This window comes from Ranitomeya variabilis, chromosome 2 (genome assembly GCF_051348905.1).
Source record: "Ranitomeya variabilis isolate aRanVar5 chromosome 2, aRanVar5.hap1, whole genome shotgun sequence".
NCBI classification, from domain to species: domain Eukaryota; kingdom Metazoa; phylum Chordata; class Amphibia; order Anura; family Dendrobatidae; genus Ranitomeya; species Ranitomeya variabilis.
Genome location: NC_135233.1, coordinates 552,246,584 through 552,271,936, shown reverse-complemented (window position 1 = coordinate 552,271,936; position 25,353 = coordinate 552,246,584). Strand labels below are relative to the sequence as shown.

Below are 25,353 nucleotides of genomic sequence, written 5' to 3'. Positions count from 1 at the left end.
TGACCATTCCTCTTTACAAAACAATTCCAGTTCAGTTAAGTTTGATGGTCGCCGAGCATGGACAGCCCTCTTCAAATGATCCCACAGATGTTCAATGATATTCAGGTCTGGGGACTGGGATGGCCATTCCAGAACAGTGTAATTGTTCCTCTGCATGAATGCCTGAGTAGATTTGGAGCGGTGTTTTGGATCATTGTCTTGCTGAAAGATCCATCCCCTGCGTAACTTCAACTTTGTCACTGATTCATGAACATTATTGTCAAGAATCTGCTGATACTGAGAGGAATCCATGCGCCCCTCAACTTTAACAAGATTCCCGATGCCGGCATTGGCCACACAGCCCCAAAGCATGATGGAACCTCCACCAAATTTTACTGTGGGTAGCAAGTGTTTTTCTTGGAATGCTGTGTTTTTTTGCCGCCATGCATAACGCCTTTTTGTATGACCAAACAACTCAATCTTGGTTTCATCAGTCCACAGGACCTTCTTCCAAAAAGAAATTGGCTTCTCCAAATGTGCTTTTGCATACCTCAGCCGACTCTGTTTGTGGCGTGCTTGCAGAAACGGCTTCTTTCGCATCACTCTCCCATACAGCTTCTCCTTGTGCAAAGTGCGTTGTATAGTTGACCGATGCACAGTGACACCATCTGCAGCAAGTTGATGCTGCAGCTCTCTGGAGGTGGTCTGAGGATTGTCCTTGACTGATCTCACCATTCTTCTTCTCTGCCTTTCTGATGTTTTTCTTGGCCTGCCACTTCAGGCCTGAACAAGAACTGTACCTGTGTTCTTCCATTTCCTTACTATGTTCCTCACAGTGAAAATTGACAGGTAAATCTCTTAGACAGCTTTTTGTATCCTTCCACTGAACAACTATGTTGAATAATCTTTGTTTTCAGATCATTTGACAGTTGTTTTGAGGAGCCCATGATGCCACTCTTCAGAGGAGATTCAAACAGGAGAACAACTTGCAAGTGGCCACTTTAAGTAGCTTTTCTCATGATTGCATACACCTGGCTATGAAGTTCAAAGCTCAATGAGGTTATAAAACCCCAAAAAGTGCTTTAGTAAGTCAGTAAAAAGTAGGTAGGAGTATTTAAAACAAGAAAATGATAAGGGTGCCCATACTTATGCACCTGTCAAATTTTGTTTGAATGCAGATTGCACATTTTCTGTTAGTACAATAAACCTCATTTCAAGGCAGAAACATTACTGTGTCCAACAGTTATTAGATATATGAAACTGAAATAGCTGTTGCAAAAAAAAAACAATTTTTTATAAAACATTAAGCTTAAGATTTATAGGGGTGCCCAAACTTTTTCATATAAATAAATATATATATACACTCACCGGCCACTTTATTAGGTACACCTGTCCAACTTCTTGTTAACACTTAATTTCTAATCAGCCAATCACATGGCGGCAACTCAGTGCATTTAGGCATGTAGACATGGTCAAGACAATCTCCTGCAGTTCAAACCGAGCATCAGTATGGGGAAGAAAGGTGATTTGAGTGCCTTTGAACGTGGCATGGTTGTTGGTGCCAGAAGGGCTGGTCTGAGTATTTCAGAAACTGCTGATCTACTGGGATTTTCACGCACAACCATCTCTAGGGTTTACAGAGAATGGTCCGAAAAAGAAAAAAAATCCAGTGAGCGGCAGTTCTGTGGGCGGAAATGCCTTGTTGATGCCAGAGGTCAGAGGAGAATGGGCAGACTGGTTCGAGCTGATAGAAAGGCAACAGTGACTCAAATCGCCACCCGTTACAACCAAGGTAGGCCTAAGAGCATCTCTGAACGCACAGTGCGTCGAACTTTGAGGCAGATGGGCTACAGCAGCAGAAAACCACACCGGGTACCACTCCTTTCAGCTAAGAACAGGAAACTGAGGCTACAATTTGTACAAGCTCATCGAAATTGGACAGTAGAAGATTGGAAAAACGTTGCTTGGTCTGATGAGTCTCGATTTCTGCTGCGACATTCGGATGGTAGGGTCAGAATTTGGCGTAAACAACATGAAAGCATGGATCCATCCTGCCTTGTATGGAGCATCTTTGGGATGTGCAGCCGACAAATCTGCGGCAACTGTGTGATGCCATCATGTCAATATGGACCAAAATCTCTGAGGAATGCTTCCAGCACCTTGTTGAATCTATGCCACGAAGAATTGAGGCAGTTCTGAAGGCAAAAGGGGGTCCAACCCGTTACTAGCATGGTGTGCCTAATAAAGTGGCCGGTGAGTGAGTGTGTGTATATATATATTACACACAGCAGTATCACCTATATAACGTATATACACATCAGTTGCACTATCACCTATATAATGGACATGGAGCGGTTGCCGGACGGGGATTGGTGAGGAGAGCGCTGTTCTCTGACAAAGGTTCTGGCCAGCATTAGACGCAGTGAGGCTCGGGCGACTGTGCACGCAGTGGCGGCCTTTTTAAACTTCTGAACAGGCCCAGGTGCATGCGCTTTCCTGTTTTCCCTCACTGACAAAGGCCGCAGCTACACACGCAAGCACGAACGAGGGCTGCGGTCATGTGGGCCGCCATGGCCTTGGTCAGCGCGGGCACAGAGAGAGTGTGCACAAAGGCCTGTGCAGAGGATTTGAGGGGCCGGCGACCAATTTTGTAGCTCAGAGTGCTCCAGGCCCCGTCCCAGCTGCGACCACGTACTTACGCCCCTGATAGTTGTATACTATGGGCACAGATACACAATATTATATACACTGGATGGATCAATCCTGCACCTGGCCCAGGACATACATGCACTGTATATATACTGGGCCATGTATATAGCATGTGATGTCCAGTCACCAGGTTCAGGCTTGATCACTCCAGTGCTGGATTCTGTATAGAGTCTTTGGTCACCATCAGTGAAAATAGCCGGCCCCTGCGCTCTTTTCTCCTGTGCGACCGCCCTGCTTGTGAATCCCAGCCCCGCAATGTGAATAAATCAGAAGACACTGCGGGGCTGGGATTCACAGGCAGGGCGGCCGCACAGGCGCAGTCACCGAGACTGCATATGAGGAAAGACGGGCAGCGCTCACTGCGCCTGCCCAAGGCAGGAGAAAAGAGCGCAGACGCCGGCTATTTTCAAAACAGCGCTGAGGCGGCGCCCGGCGCCGCCAAGTAGATTTGAATGACGGCTGTGTGGTGTCTGAAGCAGGGGGGAAAGGCCTGCCTCCTTGACTGAAGACAAGGTATTTAGGACAAATTATAAAACTGATTATTTCGGCAGTTACAGCACCCAGAACTAAAAGAGCCACCTTGTCAGAATGCAGCATTACTGCTGCACAAGGTGGCTCTTTTAGTTAAAAACGCCTGGGGGGGGGTGACAGGTTCCCTTTAAAATGTCCCACTGGACAGGTCTCGTGTGGAGCTGTGCCCACTGAACTGCTGGAAGGCAAGCAGAGAGGGACCCTAGTAACGACATCGCCTTTCTCAGAGACATGGATGGGTTTGAGCAAGCTTCCGACACTAGATGTATTATCTTTTGTCTTTTCTGGACTGGGAGGCGACATTCTTGAGAACTTGAGTCCAAAGTGAGACCCAAAAATTCCTGAACCCTGGTTGGTTCTAGTTTTGACTTTTGAAGGTTCACCAGCCAGCCTAATTTTTTTTTAGAGTGTCTATCACTCTGTCGCATTGTTGACGGCAGAGTTGGGCCGAGTTGCTCACAATCAGAAAGTCGTCCAAATATGGAACAATCAAGATGTCTTCCTCTCTCAGATGTGCCATCATGTCTGTTATCAATTTGGTGAAGATGCGGGGTGCAATTGATATGCCAAAGGGAAAAGCTCTGTATTGGTATTCCCTTATCTGTCCTTTTATGACTACTGCCAGTCTGAGGAATTTTTGAGAGTTCTTGTGGATGGGGACGTGATAATACGCGTCGCTGAGATCTAGAACTATCATAAAACAGTTTGGAAACAAGTTTTTTATTGTTGACTTTATTGACTCCATTTTGAATCTCTGGTTCTTTACATAAGTATTTAACTTCCGTAAGTTTATTATAGTCCGGAAGGTCCAATCCGGCTTGGGAACCAGGAATAATGGGGAGTAAAATCCCTTTCCTCTCTCCAGAGGGGGGACTTCCTGGATGACAGCTTTGTCTATCAGTTTTAAGATTCCTAGTTCTAGAGCTTCTTGTTGTTGAGGAGAGGACCTCAGCGGTGTTACCACATAGTTTCGGGGGTAGGGATAAAAATTCTATTCGAAGCCCTGCTCCTATTAAATTTAGTATCCAAGGGCTGGTTGAAAATTTCAACCCAGGCCGGGAGGAATTGAGACAATCTCCCTCCCACCCTGGGGGAGACGTCACCCGTGGGGGGGTTGTTAGTTCTATCCCTTGAGGAATTAACGAAAAGGAACCCTCTGTCTCTTCTTTTCCCATCATCCCATCGGTTTTGTTCCCTTGGTGGTCTTTTCCTAAAAAACTTCCTATTCCGAAAGGGCCGCTTAGTGAACGTTGGGGCCAGGTTGGGGTACCCTTTCTTTGTCACCTGCTTTCTGCAGGATATCGTCCAGAGTCTCTCCAAAAAGAAACTTGCCCTCACATGGGATTGAACAAAGTTTTTGCTTAGTTTGTAAATCACCTGGCCAGCTCTTTAGCCATAAGGTTCTACGCGCTGCAATCGAAAGAGCTGCAGATTTAGACACTAGTTTAATTGAGTCGGCCGATGAATCTGCCAAAAATGCCGCGGCTCCTCTAATCATAGGGCTAGACTCTAATACTTTATTTCTGGGCACCCCATCCCTTAGGCTACGTTCACATTTGCGGTGTGCGCCGCAGCGTCGGGCGCCGCAGCGTCGCCGCATGCGTCATGCGCCCCTATATTTAACATGGGGGCGCATGGACATGCGTCGCACTTGCGTTTTGCGCCGCATGCGTCCCTGCGGCGCCCGCGTCTGGGCGCAGAGGACGCAGCAAGTTGCATTTTTGCTGCGTCAAAAATCAATGAAAAAAAGGACGCATGCGGCGCAAAACGCAGCGTTGTGCATGCGTTTTGCTGCGTTTTTGTTTGCGTTGCGGCGCCGACGCTGCGGCGCACAACGCAAATGTGAACGTAGCCTTAGCTGTTTTTCTAAGTTATCAACCCAGATCATTAAGGATCGTGACGTGCAAGCAGCTGCTATGGCTGGTCATAAACATCCCCCTGCCGACTCCCAGGCCCCTTTAAGAAAAGTATCTGCTCTTATCAAGAGGATCTTTCAGGGTTCCCATATCCTCAAATGGTAATGCAAATTTTTCTGAGGCCTTAGCTACCGCAACGTCGAGTTTGGGGGCTTTATCCCATGAAGTAGAAGCCTCCTCAAAGGGATATTTCCTTTGTTAGAGGGAACCGATGCGTTCTTCCTCTCTGGTTTTTCCCACTCCTTTTTAATTAACGCTTGTATATTTTCATTAAAGGGAACCTGTCACCCCGTTTTTTCCGTATGAGATAAAAATACCGTTAAATAGGGCCTGAGCTGTGCATTACAATAGTGTATTTTGTGGACCCTGATTCCCCACCTATGCTGCCGAAATACGTTACCAAAGTCTCCGTTTTCGCCTGTCAATCAGGCTGGTCTGGTCGGATGGGCGTGGTGACATCGCTGTTTCTTCCCCCAGATCTTGCTTATTTTTCCGTTGGTGGCGTAGTGGTTTGCGCATGCCCAATTCCCGAATCCACTGCAGAGTTGTGAGGAAAAAGAGCGCGATCTGCGCTATTACCCTGGTGATCGGTGGGGGCGGCCATCTTCCTGTGGCCGCGCGTGCGCAGATGGAGCGCTCTGCTGCCCGGGGCTTCAGGAAAATGGCCGCGGGATGCCGCGCGTGCGCAGATGGAGATCGCGGCGGCCATTTTCCTGAAGCAGAGTTCGCGGAGGAGAGGTAGGATCCTGAAGTGTCAGATCTGTAGGTGGTAGCTGGTTCACCACGCTGGAGTTCTTGCTATGCTGCGTGGAATGGCTACCAGACCGAGAACTCCGGGTGCCAGCAGAAGTTCGTTTCTTCTGTGCGTCCGGCTTCAGTCGCTGGTGGTGGCGCTGCTGCTGCTGCTGTGGCGGCTGGAGCTGCTGATCGCTGTCTTCCATGGTACTACCTTGGGACGGCATGCAGCAAGGAGCTTCCATATCCACCCTCTTTTTAAAGCTTGGCGCTTATTATCAGCCCCTCCCCCTGTGGTTGCATTACTGAGGAACCGATCTTTTTTTTTTTTTTCAAAAACTCCACTGCGCATGCGCGCGCTGTCAGGGACCCAGAAATGAAGAATTCCAGTTCCGGGGCAGAGCCATCTTGGTGCACCTCACTCACTGCGCCGCCCCCTGAACCAGAAGTCCCCTTACCACCTCCGGTACCGTCCTAGAAGGTTCCCCGTCAGGGACAGGAAACCAAACTGATGCAGGGGAGAGGTACCGCCCTTTTATCCTGTAGGTTTCCTGTCCCTGAAGGGCGGATCCCCTCTCTCTCTGGTAGTGCTGTCATGGGCGACTGAAAAAAAAGACTATGCTTTTCTCACACTCCAGAGTCCGGCGCTGAATCTCTGCCATTTTTTGATGGTATGTGCCATCACCGAGCTCAGTTATTGGCCACAGCAACATCAAGAGGAGGAATGCTGGAAACAAAACACTGGACCTGGGGAGGGTGAGTATAGGACATTTTAGAACAAACTGCAATGAGGAAGATGGATTTTTGCGAACCAGAGAACCCCTCTGAAATTAGCAACGCATTCATCAATATCCTGCGTGGAAATTTCTAAGCTCGAGCTGAAACATGCTCCTGTGCCTCCAAGAGAAGGCCGTGAAGGAAAAGTGGTCCTGGGGCTCCTGCACCATCCTATAGCACAAGAGGAATGAGAAGGCCTCACATGGTCAAGAGGCCAACGACTGGGTAACAAATAAACAGCCGTCTATAGATGGTGGTCTTCTATGTGTGGGACAGCCACTGCGGAAGCTTCCTGGACTTCTGAAGCCAAGCCTTGGTTGGAAGGTCCATGGTGCCCAAGCTCTAGGTTCCTCATTGAAGGCATGACGTCTTCGCCTAGGACCTCCTGATACTTGAGTGCATCCATCTTGTCTTCCACAAGCTGCAGGGTTAGAGGAAGCAAAGCAGCCACAGAGCGTCCCCGGCTTGGTCAACTGAGAGGACATCTTGGAAATTGAGTATGGATCAGTCAGGGTTTAGTAAGCTCCTTACTGTGCAAACTCAGACCCCTGGGCTTACTGCTGCCACATCTCGCTGCAGGGCTTTTGCAGTGGCTCGACAGGTTTTCCCCAGCTGCTCCTCTCTTTTTCGGTGATTACTTTGTATCTCCCTTCATACTGCACCCACACATAGAAATGATATAACATTTGAAAGGTAAACTTGTCCACTTCAGCAAGAAAATAGCCAAACAAACCACACATCCACGATGTGATCACAAAATACACTTCAAACATTATTTTCATAAACCTGTAGTAAGGAAAAATGACCTGCAGGTGGCACCACACTACCCCAAAGCACACTACCACAAAGCGGAAACAAATCCTAACATTTGCCTTGGGGGCTTTCCAGCTTGCTGAACCCCTTGCCCAGCCGATTTCACGCAGGTACATACAAAATATTTGCTACATATGTGGAAGTAGAATAAAAGTAAAACTTTACCTGTTTAAGACTTTAGCTTTAAAACTGAAGACATAAATGAATGCAGCCTAAAAGGGACCGGACAGGTTCTGAACCATCAGATTTTCGTATTATTGGACAGTCATTGAAAAGTCTATCTTCCTTCTACGGTTGCAGCTTATTGGTGACCTGGAGTCACCTCTGATTCCAAGTAAAAAACTGCAGCGTTGACATAACTCAGACTGTACATTGTTTCCCGATGGGAGAGATTGGTGGAAACAACCTTGCAAAAATTGAAAAAAAAATCCAACCGTAGGGAAAAAAGGTAAAATAATCTGCAGATATGAATTTATTTTTAAGGGATATACCCAATTATTATACAATGGTGTAAATACGCTCAGTTATGGGGTCAATTCTCCATCATTTTTACTGTCCGAGTGGCACTGCTGTACAGGGAGCTGCTCCGTTCACATACATAGGGCTGTGCTGCATTTCCCTACACTGCAGATAGATGGCAGTGCTGCCGCGGAGGGGAAAAAATGCTGCTGCCCCTGTTCTTTTGCAAGGTCCTGACAATCAGACCCCTTCTGATCAGTAAGTAAAATACCATTATGTTTAATGTTGGGGGATCTCCTTTAGGCTGGAGTCACACACAACATATAAAAAGTCAGTCCGTATAACACGGACAAGAATCGCAGAAATGTTCCCTGAACAGTGATCTGTACGTCATCCATGTGCAGAGCGAGGATGCGATCTCTCTCGCATGTAAGTATCCGTGTGACATCCATATGGCAATATATTCTCACCGGCTTGCAAAATGGACATATACTGGATTCATGGGCTCAAATATTCGTGAAAACACATATACAGTATATATATATATATATATATATATATATATATATATATATATATATATATATATATATATATATATATATATATACACACATACATATACACATACATATACACACACGCCAGAGAGACACATACCTCTCTCTGTTCATCATCTCATTAAATACAATTACATTTGACCAGCTTAATTTTCCTGAAATTGCCTGCGCCCCCGGCAACCAATGTGCAAAACTTTCACACAGGCCAACTAGTAATGTGAACTAGTATTAGGCCATGTTCACACAGTGCGTTTTTTACCGCGGAACCGCGGCGGTTTTGCCGCTGCGGTTCCGCAGCTGTTTTCCATGCAGGGTACAGTACACTGTACCCTATGGAAAACAGGACACACTGTGCACATGGTCCGGAAATTTAAAAAAAAAAGCCGTGCGGAATAGCTCCCGGAAAAAAGAAGGAGCATGTCAATTCTTCGTCCTGAACCGCAGCGGTTCTGCACCCATAGACCTCCATTGTGAGGTCAAAATCGCAGTAAAACCCGCAGATCAAAAATATATCTGCGGGTTTTACTGCGGTTTGTTGTGCAGAACCGCTGCAGCCGGAAGTGCGGGGAAGCCGGCGGAAGTGCGGGGCCGGAAGTGCGTGGGCGGAGAGACATGGAGGCATACCGGCGCATGGGGATCGTGTCGGCCGTTTGATTGATTTGGTATGTGTGTCTGTGTGTGTGTGTCTGTGTGTGTGTGTGTGTGTGTGTGTGTGTGTGTGTGTGTGTGTGTGTGTGTGTGTGTGTGTGTGTGTGTGCGCGCGTGTGTGTGTGTGCGTGTGTGTCCCCATGCGACGCTAGTGCCTCCATTGTGCTAAGTCGCCGTATGGACTACTACTCCCATCCGGTATTAGGATGGGAGAGTTGTCCCTGTGTCCGGCGACTTAGCACAATGGTAAAGTTACACCAAACACCTACACACAATACACATACATGACACACAGTACAGTACATACAACACATAACATAGAGTGTATACTCACCAACAGCACACTTGTAGGCGAAGCCCTCGATCCTCCAGGAAAAAATCGCAAAATAATAAAGCAAATCCATACTCCCTGTCCGCAGAATCCATAAAACGAGTGTCCCACGCCGATCGGCTGCTCTCCGGCGATACACTGCCAGGAGCGAAGCTCCTAGCAGTGTATCGCGTACTGTCCCGGAGCTCAATGACTCCGGCGTCTCGGTTAACAGCAGTACAGCTGCGTTGAACTTTCCCACGCAGCACTGCCGTTAAGCGAGAGTGCCGGGGTCAATGACCGCCGGTAAACTCGCTCGCGCATGCGCAGTGACACACCGACAGGAACTATGGCTCCTGTCAGTGTGTTGCTGCATCCGTGGAGAGCAGACATATCTCTGGATGTGTCTGTTCTCCATGGAAAATCTTCGTGGGATACGTGGCACTTAAATACGTGGCACTTAAATACGTGACACGTGTCACTTATACGTGATACGTGTCACTTAAATACGTGACACGTGTCACTTATACGTGATACGTGTCACTTAAATACATGATACGTGTCACTTAAATACGTGGCACTGAAATACGTGGCACGTGGCACTTAAATACGTGGCACGTGGCACTTAAATACGTGGCACGTGGCACTTAAATACGTGGCACGTGGCACTGAGATACGTGGCACGTGGCACTTAAATACGTGGCATGTGGCACTTAAATACGTGGCACGTGGCACTGAAATACGTGGCACGTGGCACTTAAATACGTGGCACGTGGCACTTAAATACGTGGCACGTGGCACTTAAATACGTGGCACGTGGCACTTAAATACGTGGCACGTGGCACTTAAATACGTGGCACGTGGCACTTAAATACGTGGCACGTGGCACTTAAATACGTGGCACGTGGCACTTAAATACGTGGCACGTGGCACTGAGATACGTGGCACGTGGCACTTAAATACGTGGCACGTGGCACTTAAATACGTGGCACGTGGCACTTAAATACGTGGCACGTGGCACTGAAATACGTGGCACGTGGCACTGAAATATGTGGCACGTGGCACTTAAATACGTGGCACGTGGCACTGAAATACGTGGCACGTGGCACTTAGGCTATGTTCACATTTGCGTTGTGCGCCGCAGCGTCGGCGCCCCAACACACAACGCAAAGTAAAACGCAGCAAAACGCATGCACAACGCTGCGTTTTGCGCCGCATGCGTCCTTTTTTGGATTGATTTTGGACGCAGCAAAAATGCAACTTGCTGCGTCCTCTGCGCCCGGATGCGTGCGCTGCAGTGACGCATGCGGCGCAAAACGCGGAGCGCTGTCATTCAAAACACGTCCACTCATTTTGGTGTTTAGTCCCAAAATGGAGGATGGAAGAAGAAAAGGGTTGGACAAGGAAATGACATCATTTCTTTTTTTTTTTTTCCCCACTGCAGTTAAAGCTTTATTTGTGTCAAACACAGACAATTTGCAGAGAAAACTGCATAAAAAAACGCACAAAAAAACGCACTAAAAAACGCACCAAAAAACGCACCAAAAACGCACCAAAAAACGCACCTGCGTTTTCTGCAGAGACCTGCAGATCAGTCAGGAAAAAAAAAGGATGGAAATCCTGAACGTGTGAACATAGCCTTATAAAGGCCTATGCTGCCTCCTTGTGTCACAAGATGGTAATGCAGAGCATGGAAGTATATATGAGAGCTGGCTTACTCTAGTTGCTATTCACGAGTGTCTTATTATTAGAAACATCTGACTAAAGACTGAAAAGCAGCGAAGCCACAAACTGTGAAATCCAAAATTCATGTGAGTCTGAAGATCATCTAGCCAAAACAAGTTACACGTGAAGTAACCACATGTTCCCACAAGGTGGCAGCAGCGCACCATTCTCAGACCTGCAAGAATCTGGCTACCGCTAAAGTCTAACTTCACATGACATTTTTTGTTAATTTCCCTTAAGGCCGGCCTCACACTCAGCGTATAAAATTACGGTCCGTTTTTTACGGCCGTAATACGCCTCAAGCTTCGAAATACGGTGATCCGTACGAACTCCGTAGGCAAGGTGTGGTGGCGTATTTTGCGCAGGTAATGTTGCGTATGTAATCCGTATGTCCACCGTATTGCGTTTTTTTCACGCAACTTGACAAAATGGACAATTAACGGTTTTTGAGGCTGAACTTGATTTAAATTACCATCATCAACCCTATTTAAGGCCCCTACAACAGGTGTCTCCCTCCCATATGGTCATTTTGTGGTTTGCCATCTGTTGGAGTGTTGGGTTAACATTTGTACCATGTCTGACCACCTGCAGTTCACCCCAACACAGCGGGTTTTGTTTAACTGGGTCTTGTCGCGTCGGTTTGGCCAGCCATACCCTGTGATTGTGGATCCGCGAAGGAGGAGCAGAAGAATGTGGGTGCATCCTCTGTTGACCCAACGCCTCACTAAAGGCCATTTTCATCGGCTATATACAGCTCTGCGGGCACATCCAGAAAAGTTCTCTCTCTACTGCCGCATGACAATCCAAACATTTGACAGATTGTTGGAGATATTACGCCCAGGAATAACATTTCAGGACACAATGATGCGCAAAGCCATCTCCGCCGAGGAACGTCTTCTCCTTACATTACGGTATGTATTCTACATCCTCACATACCTTTTGTTGTATTTATGGGTTTCCTTTATTTTTGACCCAGAATATGTGTACATTAGGTCACAAGCAGATGTGACAAAGATCATAAAATATTTTAGTTAAGCTCCCTTTGTAATTTTGGTTTGTCCCAGCATTGTTTGGGATTTTTTTATGAGAAATGTTTTGTGTGCACTCTTGACCCATATGTAATTTTTTGGTATGTGTTTCTCTTTCAGATTCCTGGCCACTGGATTGTCATTTGCGGGACTCCACCTGGAGTTTTTGATTGGCCAATCAACCATTTCTGGCATTGTGCGTTTAACATGTCGGCAAATATGGGATAGACTCAAGGACCTTGTGATGCCTGAGCCAAAACAGGCTGATTGGCTCAAAATAGCCCATGGGTTCCAGGTGAATTGTGACTTCCCAAACTGCATTGGAGCGGTGGATGGGAAACATATCCGGGTACGTAAGCCGCCGAACTCGGGCTCCCAATTCTACAACTATAAGCAGTTTTTCTCTGTAGTACTGTTAGCTGTAGTTGACAGTAACTACAGGTTTATAATTGTAGACATTGGGGCCTATGGCCGAACTGGAGACTCTAGGGTATTCAATTCGTCTATAATGGGTCGGCGGCTACGTGACAACCAGTTACATCTCCCACCACCACAACCACTCCCAGGCTCCACTGCAGAACCAATGCCTTTTTTTTTGGTGGGTGATGAGGCGTTCCAACTGACCAGACATCTCATGAGGCCTTATCCCCGGCGCAACCTGGACCACCGTCGGAGGATATTTAATTTGCGCCTTTCTAGGGCGCGGAGACTGGTTGAGTGTGCATTTGGTATTCTGGTGGCAAAATGGCGTGTCCTCCAGACTGCCATACAGCTCAGTGAGGCTACCGTCACTGAAGTTATCAAGGCATCAGTCATTTTGCACAACTTTACCCGCATACATGATTGCTTTGCAGATGGTAATGATGAACACATGTTGCGTAGTGTAATTAGGCCAACACCACATGGCCCTCCTCCGCGCCGTCCCCTTTCTGGAGTCAAAGTTAGGGATGTTTTGACAAATTATTTTGTATCTCCTCAGGGTTCTACTCCCTGGCAAGATTATGCTGTTTCTCAGTTGTAATTTTCTTATTTTCTTGATGTCTTTGTGAAATATAATTTTTTATGCCCCAGAAAAAGTACTGTGTGTGTTGTGTTTCCTTATTGACCCTATGTTTATGTTTCTAGAATATGTGTGTGATGCAATAATGATTTTGACCAAAACATCATTTAGCTTTTTCAAAAACATTTTACTTAAAGAACCAGCCTTTTTTGGTTTCCCTGTTAACATATTTTTTTCATATGTTAGTTTTCCTTTTTTAGGGTGAAGTTTAAAACCAGAAAAAACAGAAAAGGTTAAATGGTGCCAAAAATAACACAAAACCATGGTAGGCAGCTCACAAATATAAAGATTAGGCCACAAAACAACAATACATTACAAATCCCTGTAAGTTGGCGGGGGAGATGGTGCCTGCTCTGGGTCCTGGTCAGGGGGCCTTTGTTGGGCCAATGTGACTTCATCCTGTGAGGATGCACTGGCTTGTGGCACAGAATACTGGCCTTGTCCATATTGGCCAGTTGGGTGGTGTCCATAAGCCAATTGTCTCTGTGCCTCATGCTGACGGACATATTGGCTTGCATCATACCCAAGCCCAAAATGGCCATGTTGTCCAAACCCAGGTTGGGACCAGCCTACATCACTGGGTCTGGAAAAGTTGCCATATTGGGATTGGGGGTTGTAGGCTGCCATTTGGTAGACTGATGGCCTTTGTATATTTGGTGGTGGGAGGGGTTGAGGTGGAGGCATACGTGGAGGAGGTGCTGCAAATCCTGATTGATCTTGCTCCTGTTGAGGGAATTGAAGGCGCAAGAGGTTGGTTTGGGAAAGCTGCCTTCGCTCAAGATATTCAAACACCTCATAGGGGTTATTTGGAGCTGTGCTTAAATCAATCAGGATTTGCATACACCCTCTCACACGTAGCCTCACCTCACGGGGAAGGGGTCTAAGGTAACGGGCAAGGCTGCGGGCAAAGGCCTCCTCTCCATCATCCGTTGCTGCCCTGGCCAAATAATTGAGGACCCCAGCGTCAACATCATTTCTTGTTGCTTGCAGCTCTCTCCTTCGGCGGGCTCTCCGTAAAGGCCCAGCTGCCTGTGGGGATGACACCAGTGGGTGTGGAGGGCTGCTGCTCTGGGCATGTTCCTCAGGCCTTTCAGCATCATGTGGTGCTGAGGGTGGTGGTGCTGCTGCATCTTCCTCACTTGCTGCTGCCTGCTGTGATGATGATGCTGATGGGTCCTCAAGGATGGATGCTGAAGCTTGGAAAGATGGGCCTGCCACCTCTTCATCAACACTTACAGGATCGATCAGAGCCTCCGATTCCGACCCGGTCTCCCTCTCTGTGAGGTTAGACTGTGTTCTGTTAATAAAAAGCCAAAAAAAAAGGGATTAGTTTTTGCCCATTGTTTAATTACACATCTGTGAGCTATATTGTGTCAAAAAACATACACACAACCTCATATCAGACCAACATCTACTCCACTCTTATCTCAAATTCACACATGAATATACCAGATTTTTCTGTGGGATCACACCAAAGGTTAACAACACTATCACAACACATCATAATGTGGCCTAACATTTCAAGCTCAAACAAAAACAGGAAGACCCACATCTTCAAACAATCACAGAACATCCAGTAACAAACCAACTAACAAACCACTGCATGAACATTTCTAATCTCGCCTACTACCTTCTCATCCATCCCTTGTAGTAGGTAGTGATGTTTGGCGGGCAGAGTCCTCTCTCATCCAGGATCCTTTTTGAATTTAGCCTTGTTTACATTATATTTTGCACTATATTTACACATCCTTACATGTAATTGGCAATGTAAGAACCGTAAAAATAACAAGATAAGATTGATTATCAATCAAAATGTGTGGAGAGGTTATTACTTACTGCCTCAGATTCATACTGACATCCAAAAATGAAAGACGGTCATAGTAGATATATTTCCGCTTCTTGAGTGGGGCTGATGACCCACTTCTTGCCCGCTGCTGTCTTTCACGCCGGTATTGGTCCCGGATGCTGCGCCATCGTGTCATTACATCATCCACTGCAATTACATGTTCAAAAATATTGAGCAAGATCAGTAGGAACATAGCTTCTTACAGTTGTCATTGTTTTTGTTTTTTTGTTTGTTTTTTTTTGGGGGGGGGGTTTCTTGCACCATTATTTACATGGTGCAGCAGATGTGAAAGGGGTTACATGCAGTGGTCTATATATCGGTCACAGTTGGAAACTTTACAGTCACAGACTGGGAGGGGAGAGAACCCTGTTCTTGCAAACATACATTAGGTCGGATTGTGAATGTGAAATAAAAATGCCTTCTGCAAGAATTAGCCTAATGTGACAATTTAGGACAAATAAAGACAAGGGGCAACACCCCTCTGGGCGAGGTATGAGTACCAAGAAATATTTATCCGCGCAACATCAAGATTACCTATGTACATAAACACTTGGCCTTGTTAATCAGCTTTGGGATTTGACAAAATGGACATAAATGACACAGATATCTAAAAATGATTCTTCAAGTCATCATGTAGGGAAAGCATCTTGTAAAGTCAAATCTGGGGAATACATGAGTGTACTTACTTAGTCTTGTCTGGTCCGCACGTGGCCGTTGGGCATAATCAGGGAATAGGAGGCCACAGATGGCCCTCCAAGCTGCCTCTTTCCTGGCCCGGTTGGAGTAGTTTGGATCCCGCTGGTCCCATATTTCTGGCCTTTCTTGGACCAGGATGAGGAGCATGTCCACATTAATTAGACTGGCCATGATGCATGCAACTCTGTGGAGGCGAGCCCCAGACTTCCGGGATGTCTGTGTGGCGTTTTCAGCTAATTAGCATGTCTGGGATTCATGATTGAGAGCTTGGCTCAATTCCTTGCACCTGGCGTTGGCTGGCGTATTTCTCGCAAGTCACACTGCTGGTCCGTGTGTAATCCGTATTTTTCACGCACCCATAGACTTTCATTGGCGATTTTTTTGCGCAACACGGTGACAAACGCAGCATGCTGCGATTTTCTACGGCCATACAAGACCGTATATTACGGATCCGTAAAATACGGCAGATAGGAGCTGGGACATAGGGAATCATTGGGCCATGTTTAATGCGTATTTTACGGACGTAGTTTATGCGCTCATACGTCCGTAAAACTCGCTAGTGTGAGGCCGGCCTAAAAAATAAATACAAGTAGACTGAAGGTGCTGTGAACGCACTGGTACATCGTATGTGCCACCTGCAAGATGCAGCCATGCTTGACAGTCGGCACACAGCGATCACATTATCTCATGGGTGGGCCACTGCCCTCTGGCAATCAGAGATGGTGACAACTGTCCGATTTGGCATTCTTAGAGAAAACAATCAGCAGCCAGGAAGGTCCTGTGCGGTGCCCTGAGCCAACTCTCCAGATTAACCTCACAGCCAGTAATGCACTGGAAGACAACTATTCTGATGGAGTATTGGGAGGAAGCTGAAAATTAAAAAAAATTATATCATAATACATATATATTCATATTTATTATATACACACACACACCATATTATATATATACACACACACACACACACACACACACACATTATATACACACACACAATCAAAGCTGAAAGTGTTGGCACCATTGAGACTGTTCCATAAAATCAAAGTATTTATTTCCTTTGTGTGTATTGGAACAACACAAAAATAACAGACAAAAAAAGCAAATTGAACATAATTTCACACAAACCCCCCAAAACAGGCCAGACAAAATTGTTGGCACCTTTCCAAAAATTGTGAGTAGACAACTTTGTCTCAACCTTGTGATGCTCGTTCACACTCACTGACAATCGCAGCTGACATCCGGCACTATGTGCCAGGAGCGGTCACGGACTGCCCCTGGCACATTAACCCCCGGAACACTGCGATCAAACATGATCACAGCCGTTCAGGGGGCATATGGAAGCATCGCGCAGGGAGGGGGCTCCCTGCGGGCTTCCCCGAGACCCTCGGTACAAGGCAATGTGCTCCCTTGTACGGTACCGAGCGTCTTCTCCCTGCAGGCCCCGAATCCAATATGGCCGCGGGGCTACTTTCGGGTCCTGCAGGAAGGTGGCTTACCAAGTGCCTGCTCAGAGCAAGCGCCAGCAAGCCTCCTGCCGTGCCTATCAGATCACTGATCTGATACAGTGCACTGCAAAGTGTCAGATCAGCGATCTGACCCTATAGTGTGATGTCCCCCCTGGGACAATGTTATAAAGTAAAAAAAATACATATATATATATTTACATATACCCTGATACCCTTGGGAAAATACAAAACTGGGGGCTAAAAAATAAGATTTGTGGAAAAAAAATAATTTTTATTTTCACGGCTCTGCGTTATAAACTGTAGTGAAACACTTGGTTGGTCAAAGCTCTCACAACACATCTAGATAAGTTCCTTAGGGGGTCTACTTTCCAAAATGGTGTCACTTGTGGGGGGGGTTTTAATGTTTAGGCACATCAGGGGCTCTCCAAACGCAACATGGCATCCCATCTCAATTCCAGTCAATTGTGCATTGAAAAGTCAAATGGCGCTCCTTCCCTTCCGAGCTCTGCGGTGTGCCCACACAGTGGTTTACCCCCATATATGGGGTATCAGCGTACTCAGGACAAATTGTACAACAACTTTTGGGGTCCATTTTCTCCAGTTACCCTTGGTAAAATAAAACAAATTGGAGCTGAAGTAAATTGTTTGTGGAAAAAAGTTAAAGGGAACCTGTCATCCCCCCCACAATGTGAATAAATCATAAGTCACTGCGGGGCTGGGAATCACAAGCAGGGCGGCCACGCAGGTGCAGTCAGCTGGACTGCATATGAGGAAAGACGGGCAGCGCTCAGTGCGCCTGCACCAGGCAGGGGATAAGAGCGCAGGCGCCGGCTACTTTTGAAAACAGCGGTGAGGAAGAGGCGGCGCCCGGCGCCAAGAAGATGTGAGTGACAGCTGTGTGCTGTCTGAAGCAGGGGGGAAACGCCGGCCCACTTGACTGCAGACCAGGTATTTCGGACAAATTGTAAAACTTATTATTTCTCTAGTTACAGCACCCAGAAGTAAAAGAGCCACCTTGTCAGAATGCAGCATTACTGCTGCACAAGGTGGCTCTTTTAGTTTGAAATGATTGATTGATAGGTTCCCTTTAAATGTTCATTTTTCTTTAACCCCTTCATGACCCAGCCTATTTTGGCCTTAATGACCTTGCCGTTTTTTGCAATTCTGACCAGTGTCCCTTTATGAGGCAATAACTCAGGAACGCTTCAACGGATCCTAGCGATTCTGAGACTGTTTTTTCGTGACATATTGGGCTTCATGGTAGTGGTAAATTTAGGTCGAGAATTTCTGAGTTTATTTGTGAAAAAAACGGAAATTTGGCAAATATTTTGAAATTTTCGCAATTTTCACATTTTTAATTTTTATTCTGTTAAACCAGAGTTATGTGACACAAAATAGTTAATAAATAACATTTCCCACATGTCTACTTTACATCAGCACAATTTTGGAAACAAATTTTTTTTTTGCTAGGAAGTTATAAGGGTTAAAATTTGACCAGTGATTTCTCATTTTTACAACAAAATTTACAAAACCATTTTTTTAGGGACCACCTCACATTTGAAGTCAGTTTGAGGGTTCTATATGGCTGAAAATACCCAAAAGTGACACCATTCTAAAAACTGCACCCCCCTCAAGGTGCTCAAAACCACATTCAAGAAGTTTATTAACCCTTCAGGTGTTTCACAGCAGCAGAAGCAACATGGAAGTAAAAAATGAACATTTAACTTTTTAGTCACAAAAATGATATTTTAGCAACAATTTTTTATTTTCTCAAGGGTAAAAGGAGAAACTGGACCACGGACTTTGTTGTCCAATTTGTCCTGAGTACGCTGATACCTCATATGTGGGGGTAAACCACTGTTTGGGCGCACGGCAGGGCTCGGAAGGGAAGGAGCGCCATTTGACTTTTTCAATGAAAAATTGGCTCCAATCTTTAGCGGACATCATGTCGCGTTTGGAGAGCCCCCGTTTGCCTAAACATTGGAGCTCCCCGACAAGTGACCCCATTTTGGAAACTAGACCCCCCAAGGAACTTATCTAAAAGCATAGTGAGCACTTTAAACCCCCAGGTGCTTCACAAATTGATCCGTAAAAATGAAAAAGTACTTTTTTTTCCACAAAAAAATTATTTTAGCCTCAATTTTTTCATTTTCACATGGGCAACAGGATAAAATGGATCCTAAATTTTGTTGGGCAATTTCTCCTGAGTACGCCGATACCTCATATGTGCGGGTAAACCACTGTTTGGGTGCACGGCAAGGCTCGGAAGGGGAGGCGTGCCATTTGACTTTTTGAATGGAAAATTAGCTCCAATCGTTAGCGGACACCATGTCGCGTTTGGAGAGCTCCTGTGTGCCTAAACATTGGAGCTCCCCTACAAGTGACCCCATTTTGGAAACTAGACCCCCCAAGGAACTTATCTAGATGCATAGTGAGCACTTATAACCCCAAGGTGCTTCACAGAAGTTTATAACGCAGAGCCGTCAAAATAAAAAATAATTTTTCTTTCCTCAAAAATGATTTTTAGCCCAGAATTTTTTATTTTCCCAAGGGTAATAGGAGAAATTGGACCCCAAATGTTGTTGTCTAGTTTGTCCTGAGTACGATGATACCCCATATGTGGGGGTAAACCACTGTTTGGGTGCACCGCAGGGCTCGGAAGGGAAGGCACGCCATTTGGCTTTTTGAATGGAAAATTAGCTCCAATCATTAGCGGACACCATGCCGCGTTTGGAGAGCCCCTGTGTGCCTAAACATTGGAGCTCCCGCACAAGTGACCCCATTTTGGAAACTACACCTCCCAAGGAACTAATCTAGATGTGTGGTGAGCACTTTGAACCCCCAAGTGCTTCATAGAAGTTTATAACGCAGAGCCATGAAAATAAAAAAATAATTTTTCTTTTCTCAAAAATGATTTTTTAGCCCACAATTTTTTTTTTCCCAAGGGTAACAGGAGAAATTGGACCCCAAATGTTGTTGTCCAGTTTCTCCTGAGTACGCTGATACCCCATATGTGGGGGTAAACCACTGTTTTGGCACACGTCGGGGTTTGGAAGGGAAGTAGTGATGTTTTGAAATGCAGACTTTGATGGAATGCTCTGCGGGCGTCAGGTTGCGTTTGCAGAGCCCATGATGTGCCTAAACAGTAGGAACTCCCCACAAGTGACTCCATTTTGGAAACTAGACCCCCAAGGGAACTTATCTAGATGTGTGGTGAGCACTTTGAACTCCCAACTGCTTCACAGAAGTTTATAACGCAGAGCCGTGAAAATAATAAATGTGTTTCCTTTCCTCAAAAATATTTTTTTAGCCCAGAATTTTTTATTTTTGCAAGGGTAACAGGAGAAATTTGACCCCAAAAGTTGTTGTCCAGTTTCTCCTGAGTACGCTGATACCCCATATGTGGGGGTAAACCAGTTTGGGCACATGCCGGGGCTCGGAAGGGAAGTAGTGACGTTTTGGAATGCAGACTTTGATGGAATGGTCTGCGGGCATCATGCTACGTTTGCAGAGCCCCTGATATGCCTAAACAGTAGAAACCCCCCAAAAGTGACCCCATTTTGGAAACTAGACCCCCCAAGGAACTTATCTAGATGTGTGGTGAGCACGTTCAACCCCCAAGAGCTTCACAGAAGTTTACAACGCAGAGCCGTGAAAATAAAAAATCATTTTTCTTTCCTCAAAAAAGATGTTTTAGCAAGCAATTTTTTATTTTCACAAGGGTAACAGGAGAAATTGGACCCCAATATTTGTTGCCCAGTTTGTTGTGAGTACGCTGATACCCCATATGTGGGGGTAAACCACTGTTTGGGCACACGTCAGGGCTCGGAAGGGAAGTAGTGACATTTGAAATGCAGACTTTGATGGAATGATCTGCGGGCATCACGTTGCATTTGCAGAGCCCCTGATGTGCCTAAATAGTAGAAACACCCCACAAGTGACCCCATTTTGGAAACTAGACCCCCGAAGGAACTTATCTAGATGTGTGGTGAGCACTTTCAACCCCCAAGTGCTTCACAGAAGTTTATAACGCAGAGCCGTGAAAATAAAAAATAATTGTTCTTTCCTCAAAAATTATGTTTTAGCAAGTAATTTTTTATTTTTGCAAGGGTAACAGGAGAAATTGGACCCCAACAGTTGTTGCCCAGTTTGTCCTGAGTACGCTGGTACCTCAAATGTGGGGGTACACCACTGTTTGGGCGCACGTCGGGGCTTAGAAGGGAGGGAGCACCATTTGACTTTTTGAACGCAAGATTGGCTGGAATCAATGGTGGCGCCATGTTGCGTTTGGAGACCCCTGATGTGCCTAAACAGTGGAAACCCCTCAATTCTAACTTCAACACTAACCCCAACACACCCCTAATCCTAATCCCAACTGTAGCCATAACCCTAATCACAACCCTAACCCCAACACACCCCTAACCACAACCCTAACCCCAACACACCCGTAACCCTAATTCCAACCCTAACCCTAATCCTAACCCTAATCCCAACCCTAACCCTAATCCCAACCCTAACCACAACTGTAACCCCAACACACCCCTAACCCTATCCGTAACCCTAACCACAAGCCTAATCTTAACCCTATTTCCAACCCTAGCCCTAATTCCAACCCTAACTCTAATTCCAACCCTAACCCTAAGGCTATGTGCCCACGTTGCGGATTCGTGTGAGATTTTTCCGCACGATTTTTGAAAAATCTGCAGGTAAAAGGCACTGCGTTTTACCTGCGGATTTACAGCGGATTTCCAGTGTTTTTTTGTGCGGATTTCACCTGCGGATACCTATTGAGGAACAGGTGTAAAACGCTGCGGAATCCGCACAAAGAATTGACATGCTGCGGAAAATACAACGCAGCGTTTCTGCACGGAATTTTCCGCACCATGGGCACAGCGGATTTGGTTTTCCATAGGTATACATGGTACTGTAAACCTGATGGAAAACTGCTACGAATTTGCAGCGGCCAATCCGCTGCAGATCCGCGGCCAATCCGCTGCGGATCCGCGGCCAATCCGCTGCGGATCTGCGGCCAAATCCGCACTGTGTGCATATGCCATAACCCTAACCCTACCCCTAACCCTACCCCTAGTTCTAGTTCTAACCCTAGTTCTAACCCTAACCCTAGTGGAAAAAATATATATATATATATTTTCTTTATTTTATTATTGTCCCTACCTATGGGGGTGATAAAGGGGGGGGTTTATTTATTATTTTTTTATTTTGAACGCTGTGATAGAACCTACCACAGTGATCAAAATGTACTTTGCCGGCCGGCAGATTCGGCGGGCGCACTGCGCATGCGCCCGCCATTTTGGAAGATGGCGGCGCCCAGGGAGAAGACGGACCGACTTCGGGAGGCTCGGTAAGTATGAGGGGGTGGGGGGGGGGGTGGATCGGAGCACAGGGGGGTGGATCGGAGGACCGGGGGAGCGGACAGGAGCACAGGGGAGCGGACAGGGGGACGGAGGGGGGTACCGGACAGAACAGAGGACTGGGGAGGAGATCGGGGGCGGTGGGGGGGGGGCAGAACATGATTTCCAGCCATGGCAGATGCTATTGCAGCATCGGCCATGGCTGGATTGCAATATTTCACCATTTTCATAGGTGAAATATTGCAAATTGCTCTGATTGGCTGTTGCACTTTCAACAGCCAATCATAGCGATCTTAGCCACGTGGGGGCAAAGCCACCCCCCCTGGGCTGAAGTACAACTCCCCCTCTCCCTGCAGATCGGGTAAAATAGGAGTTAACCCTTTCACCCGATCTGCAGGGACGCGATCATTCCATGACGCCACATAGGCGTCATGGGTCGGATTGGCACCGACTTTCATGACGCCTACGTGGCGTCAAAGGTCGGGAAGGGGTTAAACATTCCAAAAATTCATGTGAAACACCTGAAGGGTTAATAAACTTCTTGAATGCGTTTTTCAGCACATTGAGGGGTGCAGTTTTTAGAATGGTGTCACACTTGGTTATTTTCTATCATATAGACCCCTCAAAATGACTTCAAATGAGATGTGGTCCCTAAAAAAAATGGTGTTGTAAAAATGAGAAATTGCTGGTCAACTTTTATCCCTTATAACTCCCTAACAAAAAAAAAATTTGGTTCCAACATTGTACTGATGTAAAGTAGATCTGTGGTAAATGTTACTTGACACATATCTGTGATTTAAGGGCACAAAAATTCAAAGTTGGAAAATTGCGAAATTTGCCAAATTTTCACCAAATTTCCACTTTTTTCACAAATAAACGCAGGTAATATCAAAGAAATTTTACCACTATCATGAAGTACAATATGTCACGACAAAACAGTGTCAGAATCATTAGGATCTGTTGAAGCGTTCCAGAGTTATAACCTCATAAAGGAACAGAGGTCAGAATTGTAAAAATTGGCCTGGTCATTAACGTGCAAACCACCCTTGGGGCTTAAGGAGTTAAGGACCGACAAAAAAACATTCAAAATAGATGAGAAATTACATTTTACGGGGAAACAAAATGTGAAGAAACATTCCTTCCTGTATAGTGACTTGTACACAAGGCAAAATTTAAAAAGGATTAAACATAAATATATAATTTAAGTAAACCAAAATTTCACCTGTTAACCACCTTGGATGTATCCATACGTTCAGGTCAGCTGGTACTTACTGACCTTGGACATATGGATACATCCAGGCAATCAGACTGCACAAAGTGAAAGTCCCAAAGTGGGAGTAAGTTTAAAAATAAACAAAAAGGTGAAAAAAGTTGTAAAAATATGTAAAAAAAACCCCACAAAATAAAATAAAAAATATGCTGCACCATTAAATAAACAATAAAAGTACACATATTTGCTATCGCCACAACGACCTGCTCTATAAAACTGTCCCTCTAGTTAACCCATTTACTGACCAACGAAAAAAAAAAAAATCTATGCTTTATCATCATACCACAGAAAAAAAGGTGTATAAAAAACAAAAAAGACGAATATACATAAAAAATGGTACCACTGAAAAGGTCATGTTGCCCTGCAAAAACAATACAGTGCCATCAGTGGAAAAATTAAAAAAAAAGTTAGTTATAGCTCTCAGGGATGCAAAAATAAATATTTTTTCTCTAAAACAGTTTTTATTGTGTAAAAGCGCCAAAACATAAAAAAAAAAAAAGATATAAATGAGGTATCGCTGTAATGGTACTGACCCAAGGAATAAAACTGCTTTATCAATTTTACTATACACTGAAAGGCATATAAAAAAAAAAACCTTAATTGCTGATTTTGCTCATTCTGCCTACCAAAAATCGGAAGAGACAGATCAAAAAATGTCAAGAAAAAAAAAAAGTCACAAAAAAACAAGACATCACATGACTGTGGGCTGAAAGCTCTCAAAATATAGCGATAGTTTTTGCAATAAAAAGAATTTGACAGCTGCCAAACATAAAAAAAACGTTATAAATCTGTTATCGCATGGACCTGAAGAATAAAGTTGTCTAATAACTTGTACCGCACAAGGAACGGCGTAAAAAATAAATAAAATGAATTTTTCACCTGCTGTTGATTTGTTCATTCTGCCTCCCAAAGATCACAGTAAGGCCGGCGTCACACTAGCGAGTTTTACGGACGTATGAGAGGTGCAGAAAAAAAGCAGATTGCATACGGTACAATGATTCTCTATGGCCCAGCTCCTATCTGCCGTATTTTACTGATCCGTATTATATGGTCTTGTAAGGCCGTAGAAAATCGCAGCATGCTGCGTTTGTCACCGTATTGCGCAAAAAAAAAAAATCGCCAATGAAAGTCTATGGGGGCGAGAAAAATACGGATTACACACGGACCAGCAGTGTGACTTGCGAGAAATACGCACCTGTGTTATAGAAAAGCCGGTAATTCAATTGCCGGCTTTTTCTTTCTCCTTCACAAACCCGACAGGATATGAGACATGGTTTACATACAGTAAACCATCTCATATCCCTTTTTTTTTGCATATTCCACACTACTGTTAGTAGTGTGTATGTGCAAAATTTGGGCGCTGTAGCTTGTAAAATAAAGGGTTAAATCGCGGAAAAAATTGGCGTGGGCTCCCGCCCAATTTTCTCCGCCAGAGTGGTAAAGCCAGTGACTG

General features: G+C 45.5%; 2 protein-coding genes across 2 annotated transcripts in view; both read right to left on the bottom strand.

Annotated features, from left to right (window-relative positions):
• The window catches only part of ATP6V0D1 (ATPase H+ transporting V0 subunit d1), a 138,354-nt gene that overhangs the window by 97,920 nt on the left and 15,081 nt on the right, over positions 1–25,353 (bottom strand). The gene's annotated exons all lie outside the window — the stretch shown is intronic.
• On the bottom strand, positions 13,011–16,222 carry LOC143807030 (uncharacterized). Its single transcript, XM_077288190.1, has 2 exons — positions 15,087–16,222; positions 13,011–14,547 (listed from the first exon to the last, which is right to left on the bottom strand). Exons 1-2 carry the CDS (start codon positions 15,287–15,289, stop codon positions 13,563–13,565), a joined length of 1,188 nt encoding a protein of 395 aa, XP_077144305.1. The 5' UTR covers positions 15,290–16,222; the 3' UTR covers positions 13,011–13,562.